This window comes from Amborella trichopoda, chromosome 12 (genome assembly GCF_054954075.1).
Source record: "Amborella trichopoda isolate Santa Cruz 75 chromosome 12, AtrichopodaSantaCruz75HAP2 v2.0, whole genome shotgun sequence".
NCBI classification, from domain to species: Eukaryota; Viridiplantae; Streptophyta; class Magnoliopsida; order Amborellales; family Amborellaceae; genus Amborella; species Amborella trichopoda.
In genome coordinates this window covers 40,506,824-40,529,594 of record NC_142347.1, presented here as the reverse complement: position 1 = coordinate 40,529,594, position 22,771 = coordinate 40,506,824, and the positions used below count along the sequence as shown (strand labels likewise).

Sequence of the window (22,771 nt, the reverse complement as noted above, 5' to 3'; positions counted from 1 at the left end):
GAGAGAGAGAAGTTTTTTTGCTTACTAAAGAGGAAAAAGTTTTTGAGGAAAGTAGAGAGAGAATACTGATGAGAGAGAAAGTTTGTTTTAGCGTTTTGGATAAGTAAAGAGCGAATACCGATGCGAGAAAAAGTTTGTTTTGGCCTTTCGTGTAAGTAGAGAGTTTGAGAGAGAATATAAAAAAATAAGTTAAAAAAGGAAGAGAGAGAAAAAAAAAAGAAAAAGAAAGAAGTATTTGGGTCTCAAAATGATTTGACTGGGAGTATATACAAAAAAAATTAATGTGAGAGTTTATGGTACAATACAAACAGCATTGAAAGATAAGATAAGATGTGTAGAAAATTGAAATTACGGGATATTTATAATTTCGATACAGTTGGCATATGGCTCTATCCGTAACTTTAGAGGTAAGATACACCTTCAAATTTTATCATGATATATAACTTTGATGTAAAATATTTTTAGGATTATTTCAAAATATATTTTTATATTTAATTATAAAATTTTAAATTTAAAAAATAGTTAAAATCAAGTAGATCTATAGACATATGAAAATCTTGAAAATGAACGGTGGAGATAGTATGTTATAAAATGCACTATTTCTAAGACTTAAAATCTTTTTATTTTTCATGATTATACATCTCGATGTCAAGATGAGCAATCAAAGGGTTTTTCAACATTAAAACTACATTTTCCTATGAATTTTTGAAGTGCATCCGTAGTTTACATTATAAGGTTGCATCCTTATATAAACTTTTTTCTTATAATTTTCCCTAAAATTAAAGAGACGAGAATAATACATAAACAAAAATATTTTTTTTTTTGAAAAAACCCTTTTTTTATTGACTTCTATTATCTCTCTAAATAAAGACACCATGCTCTTTTCTCTTTTTTTATTGTCTCCTATTATCCCTCTCTCCAAATAAAGAAAAGCATCACTTACCCATTTTTTTATTGATTATTATTATCACTCTCTAAATAAAAAAAAAGTACTAATGCATTTATCTTTTTCTTAATGGACTCTTATTTTCCCTCTTTAAATAAAAAAAGGCACGCATACCCTTATCTTTTTTTTATTGATCTTATTATCTCTCTCTAAATAAAGAAAGACACTAGTACATTTATCAATTTTTTTATTAATTTTTATCATCTCCCTCTAAATAAAAAAAGTACTAGTGGACTTATTTTGTTCTTTATTGACTTTTATTTCTCTCTAAATAAAAAAAACACCCCAATGCACTTATCCCCTTATTTATTCAATTTATTGACTCTTATTATCTTACTTTTGTTTAACATAGTGAACTTGGTAAATAATTGATGTCAATTTTTCTCTCTCTTCCCTTATATATTGTGTATATTTCTTGTTGGATTTGTATTAAAAAAAAAGATTTATACGGTGCCAATCTAAGGGGGAATAAACGCATGCAATGGAGAATACATTCAGTAAAAAGCCATTAGTCAATCGATGTTGATATCTCTTTCTCTAAATAAAGAAAGACAATAAGTCCATCCTAACCTACAAAGGTAATTATCATTTTATATGTTGAAGATGAAATTTTAGTTCTCTCTTTAAAAATCAATTCTCTCTCTAGAAACTTAATTTTTTTTCTCTAAATATTTATTCTCTCTCTAAAACTCAACGTGTCTTTCAAAAAACTCACTCTCTAGTTAGAAACCCAATCTCTCTCTCTAAAACCACTATCTCTCTAGAAACTCAAACTCTCTTTCTAAAAAACTCATGCATTCTCTCTAGAAACCCAATATTTCATTTTCTCTAAAACTCATTCTTTCTCTAAAAATCCAATCTCTCTCTAAACACTCATGCTCTCTCTCTAGAAACCCAATATTTCATTTTCTCCAAAACTCATTCTTTCTCTAAAAATCCAATCTCTCTCTTTTTTTTGAAAAAAAGAAATCCAATCTCTCTATAATATGGACAGGACTTCTCGTGAAAGAATTGTACCATAAACTCTTTATCCTTTTGTACCATTCTTACTTATTAATGAAAAATGAATAGGGATTCAAATCCCCACTGACTTATCAAAAAAAAAATCTAATCTTTGTCTCTCTGAAACCTCAGGTCATCTCTCTAGAAACCTAATATTTCGTTCTCTCTAAAACCTTCTCTCTCTTAAAAATAGTTTAGCATTTTTTTGGCTTGCTCCAAGAAAAAATTGAAAAATGAGGGAAAAAAAGGAGTTTTCTTAATTGGCCGGCCCAGGCCCAGACCAATAGAGGCTTAACGAGCCATTAATGGGCCTTCAGGCCGGGATGGGATACATTTGGACATTTTCGGGGTCGGGCTGGCCTAGGCCCGAAATTTCCTATATTTTCGGGCCGGGCATGAATTGAGCCAGGGCCTGTTGGCAGCCCTACCCAATTCCAAGGTACTCGGGCCGGTCCTCTACCGATCACAAGCCGACACGGCCGATTCAAGGTCTGTTTAGTTTTGAGTCACCAATGCTGACTAACCAAAAAACTACTAAAATAAAAGAAAAGGTTTGGGAGGGCTTTTTATGTGACCCACCCACATATATGGTATATGTGACCCCATGGTATATGTGATCCCTGGTTTTCTATGTGACCCACCCACATATATGGTATATGTGACCCCTGGTTTCAACCATCAGATCTGAGAAATGGCGTGAGTCACAATGTCACTAGCTAGCACTTAATCGTTAGATCTTGAACCGACAGTTCATAGTGTTTTATTTTTTATTTTTATTCTACCAATAATTTTGAATCAAAATTTGAGGCATGTATAGATTTGATAGAGGCGCACATGATGAAAATATTAAAAACATATTTTCAGTGATGAAAAATTGCCAGAATACCCTGAAAATATAAGGGCATTTTGATCATTTGTTTTTACAGAATTTTTTTTTCTAGGTTCGCCCTAATTTGATGATGGGACGTTCAAAATTTCATCTAAAACAAAAACAAAAAATAAAATAGTGTTCGAACGTGATATTGTGGTATGAACAATCGTAGCTGTTCAATTCAGATCGAAGGGTTAAGAAGTGGCACTTATACATTACTGGGATCGCATAGAAACATTTCCCTTTTTGTATCATGGGAAGAACCAAAGAAAACAAAAGAAGCGTATCGTTTCTTTTCTCGCTCACCAACGAATATGCAATGTTTAGTGGGCTACCAGTCATTCATGAGTAAGCCCCCCTTTCCCAGCCCGCTTTATTTGAAAAAATAACACTAAGATACTTCCCCACCTACTTAAAGGAGAAGATAAAAAATTGAAATCAAAGCCATTTTTGGTCTTTCATTTCAAAAGTAGATAGTAGAATGGAATTGTATATGAGGAGACCACGCAATGAGGATACAATTAGTTATATTTATCCGATGTAAAATTTAGTAGCTTGAGTGTGTCATAAAATTTGAAAAAATTTCTTTTGACGATTGAGCATGGTCAGTGGCATAAATACAACTACCCAATTTTATATCTAATAGTCAAAATTAATCGTGATCACCTTATACCAAAAGTAAATGATATCATTCTATATTTTTTCAAATAAATGGGTACCCATATTTGAGGGTAGACTTTTGTGACCACACTTACCAACAAAATACATCACACTGTCTCAATTGGCGAATTGGATTACACGCATGATATGTTGGAACAAACCAAACGCCACGTTTTCAAGGCTCAGAGTGACGAAGATGCCTGTCTCAAGTAATTGTTCCATCCAAACTGGGGGCCTTTAAAGTGTTTTAAAACTCTATATCTTTTCACTAAACATTGTATTTTGTTAGGAACTAGGATACTCATATTGGATAAATCTGCAAGATATTTTTGGATGATTGCTCGGTCTTCAATGTAATAATTTCTTGCTTAAGGATGTTTTAAGTACTTAATTAAGAATAAGCTAAAAAAATTTATAAAAAGAATTTTTATTTACTATTATGGGTATAACATCGTCTATATAAATGCCTCATCATCTGCATGATATGCGACACCACCCAACTAAAATAATTGCTTTTTAAGGAATAAAATATTATTGTTATCTTCTAGAAGTATTTATTTTACCTTTCATGAGTAATAAAAAATATCCTTGTTCAAATAGTTTTTATATTTACAAAAATGCGTTCAATGAACATGGAGTAAACTAAGGAGAACAAAAAAACACTCGATGAGAAGAGTAACCTAACAAAAACAAGCATTTTATGAAATGCTTCGAAAATATGTTCTTGCTATCTCAGTTAGAGCACGAAAGCTTGCTCCTAAAATCATCATAGTTAAGACAAAGGAAGGACTCGTTTAGGACTTCTCAATCTTGATAAACAAATAATAAGTACTTTCCCATTAAGGAATTCATTATTTGAGAAATTAAATCATACACCATTGGTATGTAGTACACAACAGAAGCATCCGCCTTCCATTCCTTATGGTGAAGGGTGGAGATCTACTAACCATAGTCCTAAATTTTCAAATGAAAGGCCATTTTCTGAAGTATGATTAGACTCATTTATCAATGAGGATGGATGATAATACCTGCCAAGATGCATCTCATATATATATATATATATATATATATATATATATATATATATATATATATATATATATATATATAGATAGATATGTGTGTGTGTGTGCGTGGCATACGGATGCATCCGTAGGTGTAGAGGTAAGGTGATGTAAAATGTTCTTAAGATTATTTCAAAATCTATTTTTATATCTAATTATAAAATTTTAAATTTAAAAAATAGTTAAAATCAAATAGATCTATAAACATATGAAAATATTAAAAATGGACGGTGTAGATAATATGTTGTAAAATGCACTATTTATGAGACTTAAAATCTTTTTATTTTTTATGGTCATACATCTCGATGTCGAAATGATCAATCAAAGTATTTTTCAAGATTAAAACGATATTTTCTGATGGATTTTTGAGGTGCATCCATAGCTGTAGAAGTAAAGGTTACAATCTTTTATATATATATATATATATATATATATATATATATATATATATATATATATATATATATATATATATATATATATATATATATATATATATATATATTAACAATTCTTAACCACAACACTCTCTCCAAAGTGCTGATAACAATTCTTAACCACAACACTCTCCAAAGTGCTGATTAATTAGGGTTCCATCCACACCAATGGTGCAAACACGCAACGTCCAACGTAGGGTTAATAGATGGACTCATCCAATGGTGGACATAATATGTTGGCACGGTGTTCAGCTTGGCAGCCGACTTGAACCTTAATCCTTTCTTTACTGGGGGAGAAGCATACTAGCCCCTCTAATATAAAGTTTGTTGAAATTTTAAGGGGAGAGATGTACCCCTCCCACAGGATTACTGGTGGTGTCGCGAGATTTGGGATTGCAGAGATCAGGCCCTTTCTAAGAACAATGATTACTCAAATCAGATTCTCCAACGTTCGGCTGAGTTATTGAAATCTCTGATAAACGTGGCCCTGTAATCCTTGGAGGTGGGTGGTTATTTTCTACCCGTTAGATAACGACACTGTCTCTCTCTAAGAAAGCCTCCCAATTTTAGTGATAAGCATTAAATTATAAGAGAGAAAAATGACACGCCCCATGGCCACACACATGTACCAACATCTTTCACTTGGCTATAAGGGTCAGATATATTATAATATCATAAAGTCTTTACCACTTAATGAGTTTAACATTTATGATCATATTTTGGTCATGAGGCTTTTCACGCTAGTGCGGTTATACATCTCATAACAAAAAATATCCAAGGTCATGTCATGGGGTTTCTCACGATAATGCAATTTTTTCTCACATGGCCAAGACATTAAAGAAAAAGATCCAATTTGTGAGTTCCATACTTAAATATTTCTAAGTCCCATCAAAGCTACATGCTTTGATAATATTTCTGCACTCAACCCCATTGTGCAATCATATTTGAAGATGGCAAATAACTTACAATTATTTCATTCTTTCCAATAATATTATAAATATAATGATAATCAATTTCAATGTGCTTACTATAAGCTCTATTTCTAATTGATGAAATAACAGTCTGATTATCACAAAAAATTTTAACAGGTTTGTCGGCTATATCCAGCTTCAAATCATTTATGAAGCGTTTAATCCAGACGGCATAAGTTGTAGCAATACTACAAGCAATATACTAGGCTTCTATAATATATCAAGCTATACAACATTGTTTTTGGCTAGACCAGGGAACATATCCACCTCCAAAGATGAATACAATTCCTGAGGCTGATTCTCTATCATCTGGGTCTCCTGCAAAATCTGCATCAGAGTACCCAGTAACCTCTAAATTGTCAGCTTGGAAGCACAACTTGTATTTTTTAGTTTTCTGAATATATTTGAGCATCATTTTTACTGCTTGCCAATGAGTCATCCCAAGATTACTCTAAATCTACTTGCAAGACCATATGCATGACTCAAATCAGATCTGTACACAATATGACATAAATTATGCATCCTACAGCTTGAGCATATGGAAAGAGACATCAAAATAACCAACATGAGATGAACTGTCATTAATATTCAATTGGTACAAATTGTCAACTTTGGTACAGTACATCAATGCTCTAGAGTGTTTCCCAATGGTAATCTACCAGACATGAATCTTATTTCATAACCCTTGTCGTATAACTTAAGGACATAAATCAAATTACGAAATACAATGCATCATTCAGTAAGAGATTTGTTCCTTCAAATAATTACATCTTGAAAGTATCGACGCCTAATATATCGCAGCCTGCGTCATTTCTCATGTAAATCCGATGATTACCGGCTGCAATCTCTTTCAATTCTGTGAATTATTTCTCAGGTCATGGTCGACAACTATTGATTCTAGAATTACGCAGATCAAGTCATTTCTCTTATTTTGATTATTTCGAGCATGATTGTTATTCTGATACTTATTTTGTTTTTCAGCTTAGGACAATTAAATTTGATGTGCCCAATTTCTTTACAATAAAAACTAGCCTTCTCAACCTTATTCTTTTGATTTTTAAAATTTCTCTCATTTCTCTTGTATCTATTATTTTTCTTATTATTGTAAGGTTTCTTGGGGATCTGAGAATATGAACTTTGGGCAAAGTAAAGCTCCTTGACTTCTTCATCATTCTTCTATTAGCTTCAATACTAAGATGCATGGAAAGATTTAATATGGTTATCTCTTATGCAGAAAGATTCAATGCAATTACAACAGACTCCCAACATGGAGGGAGATTGTTGAGGACAATGGACACTTGCATGCGATCGAGGACTCGATTCCCGACTGCAACAAGGTTATTTACGAGCACTATCATTTTATTAGCATGCTCGGTTACTGAGTCTGATTCTTTCATTCTACAAGAATTGTATTTTTCTAACAATAACTGCACATGGGTCTAAAAAATGACCCCATATTTTTTAGATCGAGCACCCATCATGCTTTGAGCTGTGGTGTGATCCTCAAAGACTCTAATCAAATCATCTTCTATAAAACTCAACATAGTAGTCCTAGCTACTTTGTCATCTTCCAACTATTTTTCAAGTCGCATTTTGGCTTAACCATTGGCATTAGGCTCTAAAACTGATGATTCTTTTTCTAGAACATAATCTACCCTATCTTGGAAAAGAATATATATAATGTTTCTTTTCTACATAGAAAAATTGGTCCCATTGAGTTTTCAAGTTTGGATAGTTCTGACATGACCAGCCTAGATGTCATTTTGATTTTTTAGACAATACCTAAACGTTGAAAATGTTAATTATGTTTAAGAAAGGGTTGTCTGCTAGTTAAATCAATAAGTCTGCCGACTCTCAATAAGCTGCAACCTCAAAGAAAAATTTTCTCGAACAGTTTATGTTCGCACTGTTGTGATGCAACGAAAAATCAATAAAGTAAGGCAATAATTACATTATCTCAAGTCTTGCATAAGACTATTTTTCATAAAATATGTTTTAGCTTTAGAGAGAGAGTCTACAATAAAAATTAATATTTTTCAACAAAAAATATGGCATAACAATATTACAAAAAATTTGTGTTCGCTAAATCAAAATCATAAAATTTTCTCATTTAAAGAGACCAAAGCATATGATAATTATGCAAATAGAATATGTAGAAATATCCTTAAATCCTAGTTGAAGCATATAAAAAAAAAATGTAGCAACATAAGTAAAAATAAATTATTGGCTGCAGTTACATGTATCTTTGTCTCTCTCTCTAAAATTCCAGCAACAATTCTGTGCCTCTAAAAATATCAAGAGTTTTGACTTTCTAAAAATTCTAGCAATAGCTCCATAGTTATCTTTAAAATTACAACAGTACTAAAAATGCAAAGAGTCCTTTGTTTATATTGCAAAAGCACGGACCTACTTGTTAGTACATATTTTTTTTTTTTAGTTATTTAAGATACTGATTTTCAGCGGCAGTTATATCCCTGTCTCTAAAATTTCAGCAACATAAAATTACAATAGCAATTTTTATTTATTTATTTATTTATGACCTCCAAAATTAGAGAGAATTACTGCTTCACTATGGCCGAGTGGTTAAGGTGTGGGCGTGGTAAGTGCACGAAGCTTCCAGGGAAAAACTTGAGTGAACTATTTTGGGCAATAAGTTAAATAACAGAACAAAAAACCCTTGAAATTCATTGAAATTTACTGAAATGTAGTGAGTTTCATTGTGATATTCAATGGGAAAAAAAAAAACGTTTAAAAGGGCTTGGCAAAAAAAAACATACGTTGAACTTCTGCTAGGATAAATATTAATTCACTACAAGAGGTAGGCATCTATCAAGATATATACGAGATCTCCTGCCTATCAGTTACCGACTTGATACATATGGGAACAATGAATCAGTCAGATACGATGGCTATGTATCTATGAGCGTCAATAATTTTTATCAATAAGATATATATGGATCAAGAACAATGAATCAATAACTTTATCAATAAGAGCGTCAAGGCTGTTAAATTATCAATAACGTTATCATCCAATATGTATCAGCGTCAAGATAGGGGTAGTAAAATACCGTGCACCAAAACTCGTCAACAATGGAAAAAAATACGACTCAAGCAATTGTGACTCACAGCTCAGGCGACAGCAATAGAGAGCCAAAATTGAGACTATAAAATTTACAGCAACCTCGCTCTGATACCAATGTTGAAATCTTGAGGGAAGAGATGAACCCCTCTCTCAGGATTATTGGCGGTGTCGCTGTTGGGTTTATGTGTTCTTTAAAGGCTTTATGAGTGCTTGTAAATGAAATGATATAGTGGAACATGAACTCAGTGGGAGTGTGGTCCCTCGTGGACCATACTAAGCAAATAATGGTTTGCTGATACCGATTTGTGCTTAACGATCTAGGCCAGTTGGTTGGAAAAAATCCATGTTACTTGGGCATGAAAAACAAATCGATAATGGTTTATGGGTTAGCCCTTGATGAGGTCGGAGAACATGCCCGGATGAGTGAGCCAAGGGACTGTGTGACCCTTGTATGTGATGGTGGCCTACAGAGACAAGGGCCCAAACCTCATCCATGTACCATCACACGGCATGCATATCGATAGATCGTTCGAGAAAGCCAAAAATCCACCTTTTAGGGTGAAGCGTATGCATGTGCGAGAGATACCCCTATGTACCATAGGAGCTATGGTCGCATCAAGTCTAGGTGACATTGACTCGTCTCTAGGGGAGGACCTGAAATCTACATACTGGAATTGCGATCCCATAGCTCATCGATCGAACTTTGGTGACCTGCTAATAAGCCTCTGCTTGTACTGTCATGGAAACACTAGGTCGGTCTAATAAAGCAAGTGTAGTATGTAGTCCACAGTTGAAGGTGGAGTGCCCCATTATTGTGGATCCTTTATTATATGGATCATTTTCCTAGCAAATTAATTAAATTGTGTTTGTTTTATGATGAAAATTTTAAGATTATTATTTGAATTTTTATGAACCCATGGATATTTTATTTATAATTTTTAGATTTATAAAATTAAAGATATTGATTTTACAATTGTTTAAATATTCAAATAATATTTTAAAATCTTTTTATTAATTTTAAATATATAAAAATCATGGGGGCCCATTGTGCATATGGGCCAGCCATATTTTTAGAAAGTGGGACCCATGAGTGCCTCCCTTGGGTGGCACGCCGTACTTTTATTCTCTTACCTATTTTTTGGTGATATGCCGTGTAGCCATATGGTTAGAAGATATTGACTAAATATTGACTTGATATATCTTTGAAAGATTTTGTGGCAAGATTGATTAGACTTATGCTATTTTAAGTTTGCACAATATTTTGATTAGATTTAATTATTTAATTTCTATTGATGAGAAAATGGTTTACAAAAGGGGAATAATGGTTCGTACACCTTCCATAATATTGATGGCCCATCTATGGAATGAATGACTTAGATCTCTCACCCCACAAGTCACTCTTGATCGATGGTCTATGTTCAATCTCACAAAAAGAGGCAAGCCAAAGAAAACCCTAAGAAACCCTAATCTTATTCAAAGCCTATAAAAAGGGATCGTCTCTACCCAAAATCTCTACACCTTATCTTTCTATTTCTCTCTCTTAAAAAAGTTTTTATCTCTCATGTTTGATCTCTCTCTCCCACATTATGAAAAAACCTAAGGGTTTAGGTTATGGAGTTCTTCTCTCTCCTATCTCTCAAATATGGATTTATGGCTAAGGGTTTTAGGGTTTAACAAAAAGAGAATCCATCTCTATCAAACTAGGTTGCTAAGAGAATTCACCTAGGATTTGAGTTTGTGATCAAAGGGATTCATGTTCCATTGGTATAGCTTGACCGAAATTTGCTTTTTCGGTTCGAGATTGAAGTTAAACCGTTGATCCCGCACCATCGGATGGTAGTGACTCGGTGGAGGGTGTAATAAACCCGGTTGCGGTAATCTCCGGCACTCTTCCTTTTGTTTCTTACAATCTTATATTTTATTCTCAAGCATAATGCATAGTTGTTTCATTGGCATCAAGTTGTTAAGATATTGGTTTTATTGTTATGTTGATTTTATTTTGAAATTTATCTTATTGTAATAAAGACTACATGTAAGTGATCTTTTGCCAAAAGAAAGGGTTGAAAAAAATAAAAAAATAAAAAAAATGTATTCCCCGGTAAAAGATCACACAGGTCTTTATTTCATTGGTATTAGAGCTATTGATACTTGATGTCATTAGTTATTTTTATCTTTATTGAGTTTAGCTGAAGCTTAGGAGTGAGATATAAGAAAGTTAATGACCTTTGTGGTCAAAAAATACACCCACGGTTAAGAATTATTGAAATACTCCAATGCCGAAAAGGCGCTCTGCAGAATGAGTATTCTGCGTTATTTTAGAGTAGTGATATGAATAAAATACTGAGGCATTTTTCTATTACATACTTCAGTGATATTTTGTGTCTTTAAAAGTAGGATCTATCTGAAAAATTTCTGTGGGAGATCCTAAGGGAATTGAGAGTTATGGAATCATCAATGAAGGGTATCAGTTCTGACCCTACAAAATCCAAAAACTGTTCATTGAGTTCCGTGATTTTTCTTACCAATTATATGATTTTGTTTCTTGCTCAAATTTTACTATAAGTCACAAAATTGAGTCTACTTTCAAGCAAAAAAAAAATTTTATAAAGAAATTCTTTGTGGTTTCAAAGATATGATCAATTTATTGAAGGGTACGCAAGTGCTGTTTTCTGTAACGAAAACTATTCCTATGACTTGGAAGTTATGATTTTATTTCTATACTTAAAAGAATATTTTATAGCCCCCACTAAATTTTTAAACTTCCATTCTGAGTCTATTTTCTAATAAAGTTTATTTGAGAGAGAAATATCTATGGACAGAGAGGAATAAAAATTTTGGATTGAAGAGAGGTTATCCTGAATTTTCTGTAATTTGGTATGTTATTCATTGAAGATATAAATAGATATATTTATCAAGCCTACTTAACAGAGTGATATAAGGATTGTGAAAATATATGTGTTACTATTATGTATCTAATTTCAAATAAAATTAGTTTGAATGGGAAACTCCATGATAGTAGAGAGAAAAAACAATTTTACTAGATAACGTTCATCCTGAAATTCTGTAGTGTGATTTATTTTATGAAGTGAATGTCACTTATTTATTTCTCTGAAGAAAAATATTATTTGGAATTAAAACTATGATGTTAAGATTTGGTTTTGAGTCTAATTTTTAACACAAAAGATTTCAAGAAGAAATTCTTTGAGGTTTGAGATAAACAATTTTTTTAATGAGAGGTGCTCAACCTAATTTTCAATTACAAAGATTGCATTGTGACGTAAATGTCACTAAAATGAATATTCACTAAATGGTATGATTTAGGGATGGAACTGAATACTATTTTATATTCTTTTGAGTCTATTTCAGTACTCAAAATGATTCGAAGATTAACTCTTTATGAGTTGAGAGATATCATATTTTTATCATGGTATGCTCAAGTTCTATTCTACAGTAAATTAAAAAGATGTGACATGTTAAGACACATCTTTGGATTCCTAATTATGAAGACCTTTTTTTTAGGCTCATTTAAAAAGGTTTTATAGTGTGCTATGAGTATGGTTTATTATAATAAAACTTTAGAGAGATGTAATATAGAGTTAACAAGATATGACACTCTATGTAAAGAGTATGTGATCTAGAAATAGTAGAAAGAAGAAGAAACACAATACCTATAAAAACATCTTGGTTTTTTCGAAATGAAGGGATATATAGAGAGATTTGGTGGTAGCATAGAAACGTTAAAGATTAGTGGGAAAATCGAAATTATGGTATTTGAAATAATGAGATGAAGAAGATATTTTCTTCACGGTGTAAGATAGGAGAATCCAAGTGCCGAAGAGATGGAAACTTCGTAACATGTGAAACCAATGATTAATATATTTTTCATCAGTTGCGTGTACTTCCAAGATCACAAAAACTTGCCAAACAAGTAAAAATAATAAATCAAGAAAGCTCAGGTACCACACTACATGGTTTTGAGTATGAAATCTATCTCACATTACATTGTACGGTCATATAGGGAAAGTTGATTTAATAACTTTGTTTAATGTGCTTTGGTTATATTTTGGTTAATTGTTTTATGAATATGTATGGAGTGTATGGACATTAAGTGATAAGTGCTAACAAATTTGAAAGTGTCGGTTTTGAATACCTTGTGTTTTGGTGCCTCTTTGTGCTTGAGTATGAACTACTTGAGGTAGTAATACACATGAAGATGTGATTTGATCAAGGGCTTTGAGTCTTAAGGATGAAACACGAGACATGGGTGTGACTCATTCAAATATGTAAGCACAAAGGGAGTGTTCTGATGGAACTTGGTCTTGATGACCATCCTCTCAATAATGTCTATAATATGATTGCATGTGACGATGATCTCTTGATAAATTCTCTATAATTTCCAAAAATGAAGTATTTTGTCAAGGCTTTAGTAGACATTATTTAGTCGTGCTTTATTTTGGATAAAATTATAAGAAGATATATATGATTTGTTTTTATGGCCATGAACTTGACTTGGTAGGAAATTAAATGTGAATGCGATAAAATGATTTATGAAGGCTAAGCACGTATTTTATAATTAAATTGGATGATTTCAGAAAAGCTTAAGTCTATGAATATAGTTTAGGGAAAGCCACATAATCTTGCAAGGTCCATTAAGTTTTTATGAAAATCATTTTAAACTGGCATATTATTATATAACTATTGCTTGTGAATGCATATATATATACCAAGTCAATTTTTTTTTTATTAAAAAAAAAAAACATTTTGTCTAGAAGGTATTTATAAAAGTGAGAGAAAAACTATCATGCACTGTATTTTTTTAAATACCTATATGCCTTGACCCATGTTTCTAGTTATTTAGAATCCTCGATTATCTAAGACTTTGAACTATAGGGAATGTTGCAGGAATGTCATCATGCTGGGCTTCTCTGACGCATATTGTGTTGATTAGATAACTTGATTTGTATGAATTTACTACCAAGATGTCTAGTGTGGTTGAACCTTTGTGGTTCATGAAGGTTTTTGCATGTTGTGAAACAAACAGGTATTGAATTACATATTGGATCAGACTTGATATGCTACCTCATGATATATGCATAAGAATATTGAGAATGTATATGTTGTATGTGCAATAATTGAGTGGGAGCTGCTACAGTCCCACATTTCTTTTTAGTTGCTTGGATATTCAGATATATACAAGTGTAAGTTATCTCACAGATCCAGATGATGTGAAGTCTACATCTGGATATGTGTGCATGCTTAGAGGGGGTGCAGTTTCTTGGAAATCAAAGAAACAGGATGTGATGAAATTCTTTACCATGAAGGCACAGTACGTGGCGTGCTGTTTGGTGATCGAGGAGGCCGTATAGATTAAAAAATTTCTTAATCGACTTAACTTTCACCTCGTGCGTTGTGAGGCAGTAAGAATTTTCTATGACAACACGTTGATGATATGTGTGTCAAAGGAGCCACGATTCCATAAGAACTCCAAGCATATAAAACCATGTTTTTATCACCTGAGGAATGAGGTGAGATTGAGAAAGATTGAGATCTAGATAAACTAAATATTCAAGTGGGAGCACCTACTAGTATTTGAGATGCTATATGGAACAACAGACTATAATGTTTTTCACACATAGAACGCAAATGTTTGGCGCTGGTTGTATGGCTACAAAAGGGAGTAGCTTGTTTGAAGAAGTCTTTTGAGCCCATGAACATACGACCCCATGCGATGAGGGTACGTGATGGTCTTTTGTGACAACAGGTCCATGATTCGCAATGCGAAGTGAAAGATGAGCTACGACCATTTTTTGGATGAGAACCGAGCCGTAAAGAGAAAAATGTATTGCATCTATAAATCCTTTTGTGAAAGGATTAATGACGAAAGCCATGATTAATGTATTGAGAGAATAAGTAAAAATGCTTGAGAGATATTGTAATTGGGAGAGAGAGCTGGGACTAAGAGAAAGTGAGAATGTAAAGCATTCAAAGGTCAAGTAGGAGATGTTGGGTTTATGTGGCCTTTAAAAGCCTTATGAGTGCTTGTAAAATGAAATGATATAGTGGAACATGAACTCAGTGGGAGTGTGGTCCATCGTGGACCATACTAAGCAAACGATGGTTTGCTGATACTGATTTATGCGTAACGATCTAGGCTAGTCGGTTGGAAAATACCTATGTTACCTGGGCATGAAGAACAAATCGATGAGGGTTTATGGGTTAGCCCTTGATGAGGTCGGAGAACATGCCCGGATAAGTGAGCCAAGAGACTGTGTGACTCTTATGTGTGATGGTGGCCTATAGAGACAGAGGCCAAAACCTCATCCATGTACCATCACACGGCATGCATATCGATAGATTGTTCGAGAAAGCCAGAAATCCACCTTATAGGGTGAAGTGTATGTATGTATGAGAGATACCCTTATGCATTATAGAAGCTATGGTCGGATCAGGTCTAAGTGACCTTGACTCGTCTCTAGGGGAAGACTTGAAATCCACAAATTGAGATTGCGATCCTTTGGCTCATCAGCAGGACTTTGGTGACCCGTTAATGAGTCCCTGCTTGGACTGTGGGTCATAGGAAACACTGGTCGGTCTGATAAAGCAAGGGTGATCTGTAATCTACAGTTGAAGGTGGAGTGCACCATCGGATGGTGGTGACTCGATGTGGGGTGTAATAAGCCCGGTTGAGGTACTCTTCGACACTCTTCCTTTTGTTTCTTGCAATGTTATCTTTTATTCTCAAGCATAGTGCATAGTTGTTTCAATGGCATCAAGTTGTTAAGATCTTGGTTTTATTGTTATGTTGATTTTATTTTGAAATTTATCTTATTATAATAAAGACCACATGTAAGTGATCTTTTGCCAAAAGAAAGGGGTGAAAAAAATACATGTATATTGTATTCCACGGTAAAAGATCACATAGGTCTTTCTTTCAGTCGCAAGATTTGGGATCGAAAAGTTCAGGTCATTTCCCAAAACAATGAGAACTCAAATTAGATTATGTGGTCTACCTCTCCATAGCCATGAAACCCTTCCTAAAGAGGGATGGAAGGAGGCCGTTTTCCAAGAAATCCTCCCTATTTTAGATAGCGACACTTTCTATCTCTGAGAAATCCTCTCTATTTTAGTGATAAACATTAAATTATAAGAGAGAGAAAAATGACATGTTTAAAGGCCCCATGACCACACACACGTACCAACAAATTTACTCCACAATAAACCAGTGTTGGAAAAATCTGGCGGTTTAAATTCTAACCGCCCAGTTAGATCAGAACCAACCATGGTCGTTGGTTTTGGCAAACCGGCCAGTTATTTAAAAAAACATTCAAATAAATTGTATAAAATCTCAAAAAATAAGGGATTTTGTTTTTTTTTTAAATATTTGTCATCATTTTGGCAAAGATTAGAAAACGTTTGGGCCATTAATATTTATTTTTTAAAGAAATTTCCATCTTTTTGTAAAACTACAAAATACACCTCGACACAAATCAATTCTTTAAAATTCATTTGAATGTATTTTGTTTAATCGTGCTTTAAATATACTTTCATATTTTATTAGATTTTTTTTATATTTTTTTAACACTTTTTTGACAGACTAGGACTTGCCCGATTAGGCCAGATCGCTCGATTTACTGATTAGACTGATTGCACCGCTTCTGGCTTCATGTCCGGTTAACGGTTCCCGTTCGATTTTTCCTACGCTGCAACAAACCCCCTACTATACTGGCAACATTACGATAAACCCTTGTATCCCCCAAGAGTAAATAATAGGATTAGAAATCGCAATAAATCAGTCCCATCAAGTAGAACTATAATAAACACATGAAAATCGTAAAAAGAGAAGGTCTAGATAATATGTTGATACACTATCTTTAGGACTCAAAATCCTTTTTTCTTTTCGTACACATACATCTTGATGTTGATATGATCAATTAGTGGGTTTTCCAACATCAAAACAATTTTTTATGATGGTTTTTGCGGTGCACCTTAATCCTACTTTTTACGTTGCAACCTTATATAAACTCTTTCTTAGTATAATACTATGTTATTTATTATATTATATTATATATGATATCTTATATTATACTATATTATACTATATTCTATTAGAGAAGAATGAAAAATTTAATAAAAATGTATAATATTTTCTTATTTAACTTTCCTCATTAAACAAATTTTCAATTCTCTAAAAATATTTAAAAATATATTTAATTTTTATAATAAAATAATTCCATTTTACAAAGAACTAGAGAAGTAAATTTCACATTGCACTTTAATTTAAATATATGTTTTAGAATATGTCGATTTATATTGTTTTGTGAGATTTATAGTACATCTCAAATCTTAAATATTTAAAAGATAATAGTAATGACTCTATTTTATGATCATAATTTTAAAAGATCAAATAAAAAAAAAGGGCCAATTAATAAAATAAAGTGAGACTAAAAATTATAATTAAATAATATAATTAATTAATAGATGAAACTCCAATAGTTTAGAATCCAAAAAAGGTAAAACCAAAATTTTAGGTTAGCTTTCATATTTTGAATGGTCAAAAATTAAAAAAAGTAACTACGTTAATATAATGTGCAATTTTTTATATTGAAGATCCAAAGTATGGGTAAATTGATGATTTTAAATATTTGTGTAAATTTTGTTTTTTATTTTGAGAGGAAGATTTACATGTGGCACCACCCAAGTATGAAAAGCATATGACCCACACTATCAGCTATCCGCTTCGAGTAAATTGTTGGGATGGTTGGAGTCACAATGTTGCAAATTGGCTCTTGAGCATCAAATCTTGATTCAAGGACTTAAAAAGTATTTCTTTTTAGCTTTTATTATGTAAATCATAATGTATCAAAATTTAGGATGTGTACACGTCTCATAGGGTGCGCATGATAAAAATACTAAAAAGAAAATATTTTTGGTGATGAAAAATTATTACCTCTTGAAAATGAACGGATATTTTTAATAATTTTTTCTCATAAATATTCTTTTATTTTTTTTAGCTGCATGCCAATAAAGACGAGAGGGCACTCCAACTTTTCCCAAAAATGCTATGTAAAAATTTTAAAAGTCAATATTGCATGACATAATTACACCAATAATCCCAGCAGACGATTCAAATTAGACGGCTAAGAATACAACTCACGCCTAGGGGTGTGGGTGTGGCAATGGACCCGGATTCCAAAATGAAAATGAAAATGAAAATGAAAAAACCGCACACCCATTTTTTCTAAATGTTCGTTTTTAATGCTTCCATTAAATGCAGATTCTCGCAGTTCGATGCGGCCAAAAGATTTTGCTAAATGTAATCGTTTATTAATTCGTCCATTATTTGCAGATTCTGGCAGATCGATGAGGCCAAACGGAGCTGCCGCAGTCGTTTGGCTAGCCACAATGCACCAACGGGCTCGTGGTGCGTTCTCGTAGTTCGGGCTCGTGGTCGTTGGGGGCACGTGGTGCGGGCTCGTGATATGAGCTGGCACGTGCGTGGGCTCTTCGATGTACGGGCGCATCAGCGGGCTCTTTCGTATATGCAGGCACGTGTGCGGGGATTTCGAATGTGGGGCACGTATGCGAGATCTTTGAGAATGCGGGGCACGTGGCATATTTTTGAGCATACAGGCACATGGTGCGGTCTCTTAGAGCGTGCAGGCAAGTGGTACGGCCTCTTAGAGCATGCGGGCACTTGGTACAGTCTCTTCGCACAAGAGGGCACGTGGTACGGTATCTTTGAGCGTGCGGGGACATCTGCGGGTCTGTGGTACGGCCTCTTAGAGCCCGCTCTTTCGTACGTGCGGGAACATCTGCGGGTTCTTCGAGCATGCGGGCACACGGTACGGTCTCTTCGTACATGCGGACTAGTCTGTGGGCTCTAGATCATACGGGCAGGTGGCACGATTTTTTCAAGCTGCGGGGTACGTGTGGGGGCTCTTTGTACGTGCAGGCACATCTGCAGGCTCTTCGAGCATGCAGGCATATGGTACGGTCTTTTCGTACATGCGGGCTCGACGAGCATGCAGGCACGTGGTACGATCCTTGGAGCATGCGGGCACACCGTACGAGCAATCTGCAGGACCTTCGAGCATGCAGGCACGTGGTACGGGCACTTAGAGGATGCGGGCACGTGGTACGGGTTCTTCAGGCATGCGGGCACGTGGTACAGGCTCTTCAGGCATGCGAGCACATCTGCAGGGCCTTCTAACATGTGGGCACATCTGCGGGCCCTTCTAGCATGAGGGCGCGTGGTACGGGCTCTTCATACATGCGGGTACATCAGTGGCCCATTTGAGCATGCGGGCACGTGGTACGGGCCCTTCGAGCGTACGGGCACGTCTGCGGGCCCTTTGAGCATGCAGGCACATATGCGGGCCCTTTGAGCATGCGGGCGCATCTGCGGGCCCTTTGAGCATGCGGGCACATGATACGGGCTCGAGCATGCGGGCACATGATACAGGCTCTTTGAGCATGCTGGCACGTGGTGCAAGCACGCTGTGCGGGCAGATGGTGCAAGCCCTTCGAGCGTGCGGGCAAATGGCGCGGGCCCTTCGAGCATGCGGCATGTGGTGCGGGCCGTTCAAGCATGCGGTCACATCTACGGGCCCTTTGAGCACGCGAGCACGTAGTACGGGCTCTTCAAGCATGCGGGCACATCTGCAGGCCCTTTGAGCATGCAAGCACGTGGTACGGGCCCTTCGAGCATGCGGGCATGTGGTACGGGCCCTTCGAGCATGCGGACACGTGGTACGGGCCCTTCGAGCAGGCGGACACGTGGTACGGGCCCTTCGAGCATGCGAACACGTGGTACGGGCCCTTCGAGCACGTGGGCACGTGGTGCAGGCCCTTCGAGCATGCGGGCACATCTGCGAGCCCTTCGAGCATGCGGGCACATCTACGGGCCCTTCGAGCGTGCGGGCACGTGGTACAGGCCCTTTCGTACGTGCGGGATATCTGCCGACCATCCAGCATGCGGGCACGTCTACGGGCTCTTCGTACGTTGGGGCACGTCTGTGAGCTCTTTGAGCATGCGGGCACGTCTGCAGGCTACTTGAGCATGCGGGCACGTCTACGGGCTCTTTGAGCCTGCGGGCACGTCTACGGGCTCTTTGAGCCTGCGGGCACGTCTGCAGGCTCTTTGAGCATGCGAGGACGTCTACGGGCTCTTTGAACATGCGAGCACGTCGAGCAATGCGTGCACGTGGTACGGTCTCTTCGAGCGTGCGGCGCACGTGTGCGGTTTCTTCATACGTGCCGGCATATCTGCGGGCTCTTTCGTACGTGCAGGCTGTGTGAGGGCTCTTTCGTACATGGGGTCACATCTGGGGGCCTTTCGAGTATGCAAGCACATCTGCGGGCTCGAGCATGGGGGCCGTGGTACGGTCTCTTCGAGCGTGCGGGTACGTTTGCGGGCTCTTCGTATGTGCGGGCTTGTCGTACATGCGAGCATGTCTGCGGGCTCTTCCAGCGTGCGGGTACATGTGCGGGCATGTCTGCGGGCTCTTTTAGTGTGCGGGTACATGTGCAAGCGCTTCCAGCATGCGGGTACATGTGCGAGCGCTTCCAACGTGCAGGTGCGTGTGCGGGCTCCTCCAACGTACAGGCACGTGTGCGGGCTCTTCGTACGTGAGGGTATGTCTACGGGCTCTTCCAGCGTGCAGGTACATGTGTGGGCTCTTCTTACGTGCGGGCATGTCTGCGGGCTCTTCCAGCGTGCGGGTACGTGTGCGGGCTCTTCCAGCGTGCGGGTATGTGTGCGGGGCTCTTCGTACATGAGGGCAAGTGGTACGGTCTCTGTGAGCGTGCAGGCATGTAAACTGTATAAATCAACCAAACGACTGCATTTTGGAGCTTCAAACAGAAAACCATTGTCTTTGAAGAACCTACACGAAAATTTGCAGATGTAGATGTTGCGCATCGGAAAACCAGGTTGGCATTGTTGGAACCTTAGCTGGAAAAACTATTTAGAAATATTGGAGAATATTTTCAAAAGTTTTAGTGGTGTTTTCTTGGTTTCTCTCTCTAAAGAAACCCAAAAATCTCTGTTTTTTTGGATAACGGGTTTTGGAGGCAATGGAGCAGGTTATTGCGAGCAGAGATAGAGGTTGATTAAAGAAATGATAAACAAAGAGGTTTTTTGGAAGCAGATATGGGGGGGATTAAAGGGAAGAGAGAAAAAGAAATGAGAAAGAGAGGGTTTTTGGAAGCAGAGAAACCCCAATAAGAAAGAGAAAGAAAGAGAGTTTTTTGAGAAAAAGAAATGAGAAACCCTAAATGAGAAATGAGAAAAAGTGTTTTTTGGAAGCAGAGAAACCCTAATGAGAAATCAGAAATCAGAAATGAGAAATGAGAAATGAGAAAAAGAAAGAGAGGGTTTTTTGGAAGCAGAGAACCCTAATGAGAAAAAGAAAGAGAGGGTTTTTTGGAAGCAGAGAAACCCTAATGAGAAAAAGAAATGAGAAAAAGCAGAGAAACCCTAATGAGAAAATGCAATAAGAAAAAGCAGAGAAACCCTAATGAGAAAAAGAAATAAGAAAAGCAGAGAAACCCTAATGAGAAAGGGAGAGGTTTTTTGGAAGCAGAGAAAAAGAAATGAGAAAGAGAGAGGGTTTTTGGAAGGGAGAGAGAGAGAGAGAGATTGATTTAGGAGATTGAAGAAATGAAAAACAAAAATGCGGAGATTGCAGTGATAAGAGGGAGAGACTTAAGGAGGTTGGCAGAGAAACTCGGATGGAATCCAACAAGGTCTTTGCTGTGTTTTTGCTTTGCAAGGCTGCATCATGGCTAAGGGGCTCTTCTCTCTCTCTATACGATGAACCTGTGTGTGCTTTCACCATTACTGTTTCAGTATTTTCTTTTTCTTCTCATTTCAGAGATGGGCAATATAGTAAAAGTAACTCTGAAAAAGACATTCAGGGGGTTGCTCTTCTCATATGCGGTTCTAGAAGCCAGCGCTTTCAGTAATCAAACGTGCCACAAGAAGCAGAAAAGCTTCTGACAAGCTCCAACCTGCTAAGTTTCCTGAAACAAGCTTGAGCTTAACATTCTTCATTTTTGCATACTCTCCATAGCACAAATACTGAGAGCCTGGTCATGAGATTAGCGACACTTAAGCGTGCTTGCAAGCTTCTTGTAATTTCCTCATTCGAGAAGCATAGGTAAAACACAGTAATCACTGACGCCTTTGAAGAAGAATAGGATTGACAATCTGTAAACAGAGATTCCAAGATGCCATCAATTTCGTTGATGTCGTCTGTCATTTCACCACTGGAATTGATGTCTTTGATCAAGAAATCTGATTTCTTTCTCAATTCAAGGTTTCCCCTGTCTAAGTCCCTGGATTGAACAGAGAAAAGTCTCTTTAGACGTACAAAAAGAACAAGCTTCCATGGTCCATGGCATCAACTCTGCCATTATCTCCTCCATTAAAGCTCTGCAATCTGAGTTTCCGGCCATTCATTTTCTAACAATTTGCCGAAAAATTGAAACCTTCCGCAATACACAAAGCCTATTTCTCTCACGTCCACTGAATCCTTAAGTTTCCTTCCCATTTTCAAGCAATTTGCAATACCACAATTACTTCAAATTGAGATTTCTGGATTAATTTCAGAAACCTTAGCTTGACTAATTGGAGTCATAGGAGCAGGGATCCTATCAAGTCCATTAGAGCTATTGGCTAGGCACAAGCTCTAAATCATTCAAGAAAGGGCATGGTTAGGTACGACCTCTGGTTCAT

The 22,771-nt window shown here is 36.3% G+C and overlaps 1 protein-coding gene across 1 annotated transcript; it reads right to left on the bottom strand.

Annotated features, from left to right (window-relative positions):
* Positions 1–18,078: 18,078 nt before the first annotated feature.
* Positions 18,079–22,469, bottom strand: LOC148779589 (uncharacterized). Its single transcript, XM_088853791.1, has 2 exons — positions 20,923–22,469; positions 18,079–20,829 (listed from the first exon to the last, which is right to left on the bottom strand). The coding sequence occupies exon 2, from the start codon at positions 20,208–20,210 to the stop codon at positions 19,269–19,271; it is 942 nt and encodes a 313-aa protein (XP_088709917.1). The 5' UTR covers positions 20,211–20,829; positions 20,923–22,469; the 3' UTR covers positions 18,079–19,268.
* Between the last annotated feature and the right edge of the window lie 302 nt (positions 22,470–22,771).

Coding starts and splice junctions, on each gene's coding strand:
- LOC148779589 (XM_088853791.1), bottom strand. CDS start 20,210: ATGTTCAAAGAGCCCGTAGACGTCCTCGCATGCTCAAAGAGCCTGCAG.